General features: G+C 34.3%; 1 protein-coding gene across 2 annotated transcripts; it reads right to left on the reverse strand.

Moving 5' to 3' along the window:
• Window positions 1-2,791: 2,791 nt before the first annotated feature.
• On the reverse strand, window positions 2,792-8,982 carry LOC105803750 (subtilisin-like protease SBT5.3). 2 transcript variants are annotated; one of them, XM_012636146.2, is made up of 11 exons: window positions 8,548-8,982; window positions 8,334-8,443; window positions 8,159-8,256; window positions 7,908-8,072; window positions 7,198-7,306; window positions 4,877-5,411; window positions 4,537-4,634; window positions 4,165-4,410; window positions 3,945-4,059; window positions 3,630-3,843; window positions 2,792-3,520 (listed from the first exon to the last, which is right to left on the reverse strand). In XM_012636146.2, exons 1-11 carry the CDS (start codon window positions 8,629-8,631, stop codon window positions 2,985-2,987), a joined length of 2,310 nt encoding a protein of 769 aa, XP_012491600.2. In that variant the 5' UTR covers window positions 8,632-8,982; the 3' UTR covers window positions 2,792-2,984. The 2 variants fall into 2 exon arrangements, with proteins under 2 accessions (XP_012491600.2, XP_052489760.1); XM_052633800.1 differs by having other exon boundaries at window positions 3,945-4,065; window positions 8,548-8,974.
• Between the last annotated feature and the right edge of the window lie 506 nt (window positions 8,983-9,488).

A 9,488-nucleotide genomic window follows, 5' to 3' on the forward strand; every position in this document is an offset into this window, starting at 1 on the left:
GCCCGTGGTTTTTATCCTCTTTGGAGGAGTTTTTATCCTCTTCTGCTATTTTTACTTATTCATTACTTAATCGGGTCGATCTCCAACAAATGTAATAAACAATTATAATTTAAATAATAAATTTATTTAAATTGCAAGAGCAAATATCGAACTAATTAAAAGCTTCTATGTTTGAGACTTTAAGAGAGCCACAGATCCTCCGAATTTTGTAAAATTACTATTTACATTTAAAAAATTATAATTCAATTATGATTTTCAAAAATAATTTTTGATTTTGCCTCGATTTTATTTATTTATGGCTACATGTTTAAAATAAATTAGTTGTACTTTTATAGAAAAAATTTTACCTAGGGTCCATTTGTTTACATATAAAAGGTTTTACGAATTTTTTTACATTTTCCTATATTTGTTTCATAAAAATAATTTGGTTAAGGAAAATGACTTACAAGATCAATGGAAAATAAGCTCTTTTCTTGTAAATGACTTACGATTTTCAAAAGCGTAAGACATTTTTTGAAAAAGAGCTTCTATAGATAATTTTATTTTATATAAAAATTAAATTAAATCAAGTTTAATATTATTATATTGTTAATAATTTTATTTTTATTTTAAAATATTTAAAATTATTAAATTATTAATATAAAATATTATATTTTCAATATTATTAAACATACATATTTAATTATTTATATTTAGTTATATAATAAACCCAAAACAACCCAAATAGTTAAAATTCTTCGACCAAAAGATTGGAGTGAAAACTCAAATTCTCCAAAGAAATTTCCAACCAAATTCACCACCAATATAAACCACCACCCATATTTCACATATTAGGATTACCAAATTGCCCGGTACAATGCATTCCTAATGAACAATGAACATATGAGACATTATTGGTTTATATATTTCAACTATGGTACCTAATTCAAATTTCCAAATTGGTTCCAAAAATGGTAAAACTAGTATGGACCATCATCTTTCGATATTTTACCAGAAAAGATTCAAAACTTATGACCCAAATTCTTTGACAAATTTTAGCTCGAATCGAACCACAAACACATCTACAGAACAATCTATTTTTTTCTCAAAATTGTGCATTTTTTGGATTGTTTCCTGGAATTACTCTTATGAATAGGATCCATGTGTTGGAATTTCGTTAATAGTTCAATACTTCAGAACTAAATGGTGCGACAAATTTAATGATGAAAAATATGATTCAAAATATTTGGATAAAATTTTCAACATGAATCCGAGATTATGTAAGTCTGCAGCCCCAAATTAAACCACAACAAAATTCCTTCAAACAAAATCGACTGCTAATGTAATGTTAACTCAAGCCAAGACCAAGAAGGAATATAAAAAACTCATGGCTGAAATGCTTAGCTCAATGGATTCTAGATCCGAAGACGAGAAATCCTCAACGTCTTCAATCAAAACAATGGATCTTACAAACATTACCACCTCAGTAACTATCACTAGAACCCAGAAAAAATGATGATAATTTTGCAAAGACAATAGATGAATGAACGCAAAAACAAAAGATGAACAAGGGAGATTCTCTACAGAGCAAAGACAAAAATGAACAGGAGTGATTCCCTGCCAAATGCAACCAAAAATGAATAGTGAGATTCCCTGCAGAGCAAAGACAGAAATGAACAAGAGTGATTCACTGGCAAAAGCAACCAAGAATGAATAGTGAGATCCCTTGCATAGCAAAGACAAAAATGATTAGGAGAGGTTCTCTGCCAAAAATGTTATAATCAGAGAATAATTATAATAATAATCTGAAAAGTAACTATTATGCAATCTTTGTAATAATGTAAGGGATTGAATTCCCCAGATAAAAATGTTGTAAAGAGGCATGAGCCCTCTATAAAAGGCTCCCATTTTTTTAAAAAAGGACACGACTTCAAACACTCCATACAAAGATAAAAAATTTGGTTCTCCAAACTTTCTAGCTTTTAGAATTTAAGTTTTTCAAACTATTCAAAAAATTTAATTTTCAAACAAATCAAATTTATGTTATCAAATTTTACTTTTCAAATTACGACTTCCGTCCACTCGATCCTCTGATCATTAGGACTATCTGGTTATATAATTTATTATTTTAATAAATTATCTAAAATTTCAATTTTATTTTAATAATCAATTTTTAAATAATATTCTTCACATTGAAAATATTCAATATTAATATTTTAATAATAAATATTTATTACAATTATAAATATATTATAAATGTTAAAATATGTCATAGGTCTACGTATTCTTCACAAATTTGCAATTTAGTCTCCGCACTTTTATTTTTAAGAATTTAGTCTCTACTTTTCAGTTTTGAAAATCAAGTCCAATTGTTGACATTGTTAAATTTTCTTTTCAATTTTGTTGATGTCACATTTTAAAATAAAAATACTCACTTAGTCATGTAACTAAAAATAACGTTGTAATAAACCCGAATTTAACAAAATATTTATGATATATGCAAAAACAATGTAAAATATAAATATATGGATATAAAATAAACTCAATTAAATAATGAAAAGATAAGAAAATCTCAAATGTATGTTTGTTTCATTGAAAATAGATTTTATGAAATATTTTAAGGAATCATCAAACAATAGAAAATATTTTATACAAATTCATCAAATCACCCTAAAATATTAACTTTTCCTAAAGTCATTTTCAGTGAAAGAAACATATTCGTAATTTTATCTTAAGAAAACAAATATAAAGTAAACTCGAAATTTAATTTGATTGTCAAGTTAAAAAAGTAAAAGGAAACAGAGAAAGAAAAGATGGAAAAGGTCTGATTCATCTAACTGGATTTCAATCATTTATTGTTTGGCCTTGAAGAATAATATAGAACACATTGAAGGCCATGCCTAAAGCAAATAAGAGGTAGCAACCAATGGGTTAAATCCAGGGATTAAAAACTTAATGCTAACCCAAGCCTGTTTTTTTTTTTTTTTTTGACAGCTTTTATACTTTTAGACTGCCTTCACTACTATAGGACTCCTAACATAGTGTACATGATCTGACCATACCAGCTGCCCATATACGTATTCCTTAATTGCTTCGCCTTTTTTAACCTTCAGGCTAACTATGAAGGTCTTCTCTTCGCCAACCTTTTTGAACTTCAACTTTTTCGGCTTAACCTTAACCGAAATTCCGACTGGTTTCTGCACTTGAGCTCTGTAAGTGCCTGGTGTTCCTACATTTTTAACAGTCCTAGTCACTGTAATGGATCCAACAAGGTTAGGGATAGTGATTGAAGGGTAGTTGAAGTTGGCAAGATTGATCGAACCGGGGCACTTGTAGTTGTCCTGCGAGAATGCTGATATTAGTGTGTCGTTGTACCCCAATGTGCATAGAAAGTTTAGGTAATCCTTAGTGGATAAGTCATAAACAAGTCCCGGATCCACAGCAAGGTTTGGTTGTATATGTCCCGATCCATAGCTGAACGGTCCGGCTTTGATGTATGATGCATTTAGAATCCTCTCGTTTGCGTTATCCAGTGTGGTTGCTGCAACATAGGGGGAAAAATGTAGGGGTTTATTGCGCAATCATAATCTTAATGAAAATTCAAGAACTAGAAACCTAAGGTTTATTGTTCGAGGTAACAGGTTTCTTACCACTGGTCATAATAGCTGATTTGATTGCTGCAGGGCTCCAATTAGGATATCGGGTTTTAAGAAGGCCAACAATGCCTGAAACATGAGGACATGACATCGAAGTGCCTGATACTGAGTTAAACTGAACTCGGCGCTTGTCGAAATCTTCATTTGTTGGCCCTTCTGCTTCTGTATAGGCAGCTATTACACTCACTCCTGGTGCAGTGATATCAGGCTGAATATTGGATACAAAAATACCGAGTATGAGATACAATTTAGCAGATGAAAAAACAAATATATATATATATATATATAGTTGCTGCTGGTAGCAAGTACCTTGAGGATCTCAGGTGTGATGGTATTAGGTCCCTTTGATGAAAATGCTGCCATGAAGGGGGCTGGCTTTGTGCCAATTAGGGTGGTCACGGGCATAATACGAGCCATGGGATTCCTGTTCCTGATATCCATACATAGTCAGTGAACGTCTAATACTGTTGTCATATAAGCTCACAGAATGACTCGTAAGGGTAACATATTTATTGATCCTCGCACTTACTTTGTTGAATTAATGTAAGCGAAAACAGCAAGACCATCGGTGTAATTGATATGTGAAGCCGGGAGGAGATGAGCATCGGCAATAATTTCATTCCCTGTGAGAAAGTCATTCGCAAGAATCATGCCAACAGCGCCAGCCAGAGCTGCTTGCTGACCCTTGTCCACCCTCGCATTCTTCCCTCGAAGACAAACCAAGATCTTTCCAGTCACCTTTTTAGGATCAAGGGCACCAGCCTGGCATAATGTTCTGCATGATGTCTACAAATCAGCATGCATATATACAAAAAATGACGAGAAGATAAGATACGTATATTACTGAACAGTTGGTATAACTGAAACCAAGGTACACTATTTACAAGTGTTATATCCTTACGCATTTTGAATGGATGCATTCGCCAACTTAGCATCCGCTGCACTTAAAAGAGGGAAGAACTTCTTGTCTGGCAAAACTTTAGATGATAAACTTTGTCCCTTCAAAAAGGAAACATAAGTATTTATAAGTGCTAGGTGAAAACATATGAAGCATGTTATGAACCAACAATCTTAAGTAGTAGTTTGCTTTCTCTCTATTTTTGTGTTTAATTTTGCATTCAATTGGATGATTATGTTGCTACTTTTTACTCTATTAGTCCTGATCGCATTTCGACTTATGTTTGACGATATTTATCATTTTGATCTTCAGTAACTAGACTTGACGGGAGGGATGAAATAACCTTGTAGTGCATATTGTTGCCAAGGACAACAACACTACGAAACTCCCTATCCATTGTGCTGGCTCCGACTGTTATCTGCCATGGTGCAATGTTAGAGACAGTCCCATCAGCAGGTCCTGAATTTCCAGCCGAGCAGACCACAACAATTCCATGCTTGATAGCATGAAAAGAACCGATCGCAACGCTGTCATTGAAAAAGGCAGTAGGATCTCCTCCCAGTGAAACTGACAGCACGTCGACACCATCCTGAATGGCCACATCAAAAGCTGCCAATATATCTGCATCAAAGCATTCATTTCCTGAAACCGGTGGCCAGCACACCTTGTATGCTGCTACTCTGGCTCTAGGGGATCCACCTTTTGCGGTTCCTTTGCCAAAACCGAAAACACTTGCCCTGGGTACCATGTTACCCCCAGCAGTCGATAAGGTATGTGTTCCATGACCTTCTTTATCGCGTGGAGTATCGAATGACGAGTTGAGTTTGCCAACAACAGATGCATAGCCTTTGTTGAAGTACCTCGCTCCAATTAGCTTCCTTTAACATAACTCCAACAATTTAGGCACTAACATGGTTTAGAAATACTAGAAAGAACACACATCATCAATAAACAAACTTAAATTTCGATTTAGATACCAACTTTATAAACCTAAACTACCTTCAGGAAAAGGGGCAGTAGCTTTTTCCAGGATAAAAAAGACCCCATAATAAGACAACAGCATGATAAAAATAACATTTCAACCACCCAAAAAAAGGAGAAAGCTGATCTGAGCATTGACAGCAAGGGAATATCAGAATAAGTATGAATATTTTATGCAATTGCAAGTTGCAAGCAAAGCAGTGCACGCATGCATGTGCCATTCAAGCTGCCAGAAGCTTTGTGTCACAGTCAGGGCGCTGAACCAATCACCTATACTGGCCCGAGCTTTGAGTCTCGGCCCACGACACTTTGCTGCTAACCGTGAAAAGTGAACCGTATTAAAGCAGATTATAGGGGATCTATAAAATGCCGGCTGACTATTGTGTGTCTCAAAGGTTTTCTTGGACTTGTCCAAGAACATGAACCTAGATCTTATACAATTCAATGGCTTTTAAATCTCATTATATTTGAGTTTTTTTAAATGGCAACATAAACAATTCTTTGCTGTCTTGCTTTTAGGCAACAAAGTGTTTAACTATATAAGAATATCAGATTAAACTATTCTGTCATTAGTGTAGAAGGGTAATACAAATTAGCTCATTGTTTGAGATTTTCAAACAGGTTGTAATAAACTATAAACAAAAATTTTCAGAATACAGTCAGTTTATTTAAAATATATATATTGCTAATATTTAAATCATACTCCATTGCAATACAGAGAGAGTCTTGCTTCACAGTGAAAAGCAAGCCAAGAATTAAAAATTGCTCACTTACCAAAAATATATAACATGAAATTCTTTTTATATCAAGTAAACAATTTTAAACTCATGACTTATTTTCATTGACAAATGTGAGGGAGAAAATAGGTGATAAAAGAATCTTATCTAGATTTTATCCACTTACAGACACTTCGTTTTTTCAGTAAGTTTAATGACATAAAAAAAGGGAGGCTGGAACTGAGTACTGGTTTTTAGACTAAAACCTCAATGGTCCTACGGATGGAATCTACGTTATTCGGATTCATGTGTGAGTGTCTGATATCTGTCCCGTATTAGAGCATTTTTATGTTTTCAGAGAGTCATATTTCATTCCTATATTTGAGTAGGTGTTGAACTTGAGTCGGATACAAAATAAAGTCATTGGAATTTTAAACTTGTATCTGTGTCTACTAGAAAAGGTGAACCATTATTTGTTCCCATGGAACTTAAACCACAGTATACACCCTTTTCTATTTGTGTTAAGTTTTTTTTTTTTTTAAATTCACTAACTCTTAGATAAAGTGGTACCCTCAGCTTTACCATGAAATTCCAAATAGCTATGCTTTTTATATTTATATTTATATTATTACAGATACTGGTCCATCCCCACCATCAAATTGGAACTGATGAAGATTCCTACATTACCTAAATTTCACCTCTGCAGTCTGCACACATGCCACATTCTTTCTGGGTTCACAACGATGGAGACCTTTCCACAATTAAACCCTACATTATGCAATAACTAAGGGTTTCTATTAAGGGCATTCTTAGAACTGGGTTTTTAGCTACTTTCCTCTATCAAATTTAAACACAATAAGTGTTAAGAAGACAAAATGAACATCATCCTTGAAAAAGGTACACCACTGCCATGGGCGTGGGATGAAAGGTGGGGATGGCAGGGGAAAGAAACAAATAAAAAACAGACCTGTTGCAGTGAAATCCAGCATCTTTCTGATTTTGACAAATTCCCTTCCACTTTGAAGGAATCGGTCCATACCCATCATCACTGAAACTTTTTGATTCTGGCCAAACACCTTAGCATAAAAGCCAAAAAAATAATAATAATAAATCCCCATTCAACATGCGTTAATGGCTGTGAAAGTCAAAGCCTTTCACTAAAATACAAGCAAACCATGGGCAATATTCATCTTTGATTTCTTGTTTTATTGCACTACTTTTCAATCCTTGTCCAACCGCTATCTATTCAGTATTTAATTTTTGTTAAGCTGCCTTATCAATGGAATAGCTACATTATACATTTATAATATAGACGCTTCATCATGCACGAACACGCAGTGGGACTAGTCAATGACTGCATCTCAGGTTCATGGATTGGGAAAATCACCATCTATCATAATTTAAGCTACGTGTATGGTGTATTGAAACCAAATTGTCTATTTACATCATTATCTTAATTTCAACGTTGTAAAAAGCAAAACCCTTTTCTTTTTATTAAGTTCAGCTTTCCAAATTAAAAATTATTAATATGTTAGATCCAATCTGTATTCATTTGTGAGTTTTGTCATATGGGAACCAAGTTAACTGATAAAACAAACAAAACACATTGTCCAGTCAGTTCATGTAGTTATTATTTACAAGACCGGTAATCATATGAAAGATTAAGATGTAACTCACCAGTGTCAAGGTTTCCGATGATGGTGTCTTCACCGTACCTGGTTTTGTTCCAGATTGAGTTGGATGGAACAACACCGTTGTGATCCAAACCAAGGAAATCCCAGGATCGCGTTGTGTGTAGCTTTCTTCCCTTGTTCAAGAACAGTGAAACTACTTTGGGATGCCCTGCGGACAAAAGAGTTTTTTTAACACAGTTTCTCGGGAAAATTGAAGCAGAGAAGAAAAATAAAAAAAAAGAAATGGACATTTACTTGCGATCTGAGCTGCTACTTCATCGTCTAAATGAGCAGCGAAACCATTGATGTGCCTTGTATAAGAGTAAAAGATAGCTTCTCGAGCATGCTCATGGCTGTTTCGAAACAAATCATTCAAGATGTAAAGAAAAAAAAAGGCTTCAAATATGTTTACTCCACGAAACGAACTTACCCGCCGAGGAATGATCCGAGAAAATGGTAGTGAGATTCCGTCACAGCATCGAGATCAATCGATGACGATTGGACTCCATGCGAATGACCTCCCAAGTATACCACATATGACTACATCAACAACAACCACCAAGGAAATTTTTCTTTTTTCTTCAATAATCATTGTAAGCACCATTAATGGAAGACAAAGGTGGGGGTTGAATCGAAATGCTTACCCTTTTGACAGCAAATGCGGGGCTCTGCAAAAAGGAGAAAACAATAAAGGAAACCAAACAAAGGGTAGCATTTGAAAGTCTCATTTGCTTGGCCTGCAGCTTGTTCTGTATCACCTCTGTTCCAACCCCTCAGTTTGTTTATATAAAGTAGAATGGAACAGGGATATTGGAGTTGTGTTTATGACAGTGTCTTGGAATTAATTAAAAACAATTTTTAATCATAATAGAATCTCAATTCTGACTTTTGAAAGCAAAATCATCAACATGTGAACTCCAATTGCAGGATCTAAATGGCTATGGCAGACTTATTTATAATCGGTTTATGAGTATAAATGAAACAGTAAAATAACAGTTTTAGCGTGATTTTGGTTTGAATGTAGATTCGGAGTTGACGGGGCTAAACTTGACGACGATTAAAAAGAAAAAAGGATGGGTTTGTAGGAATATCTTTAACCCTGCTTGTACGTTGGAGATAACATAATTGACAATTATGAGCTGACAAACATGTTTATTTATTTATTTTATTGAGCAAGGGTGATAGCAAGGCTAGCCTTCGATATAGGGTCAAGAAGAGGAGTCGAGCATGTGTCAGCTGGCCGTCCGATGGGGCCACTCAAACACTCAACTTTGGACTAGTTGCTTTTGTCTACTTATTTGATGCCACAATCCAATCCATATCAAGAAATAATATATATTCGTATGGTATTATGATTGGTTTATAAGTAAACATAACATGGTTCAAAGAGATGCTTTGTTTAGCATTGAGATTAAGTTGAAAATGGAGGCTTACTTTATTTTGCCTTCTGTTGTTTAGAAGTCAGCGGTGAAGTGGGTGAACGAGTTTCACTCCATTGTATGCCATTTGACTAACTGTAGTCCAGATATTGGGCTAAGTCAATTCTAATATTATGGCTATCCCTATTACCAAAAACAAAATATTA

The sequence above is a fragment of the Gossypium raimondii genome, chromosome 7 (genome assembly GCF_025698545.1).
Source record: "Gossypium raimondii isolate GPD5lz chromosome 7, ASM2569854v1, whole genome shotgun sequence".
Classification (NCBI taxonomy): Eukaryota; Viridiplantae; Streptophyta; class Magnoliopsida; order Malvales; family Malvaceae; genus Gossypium; species Gossypium raimondii.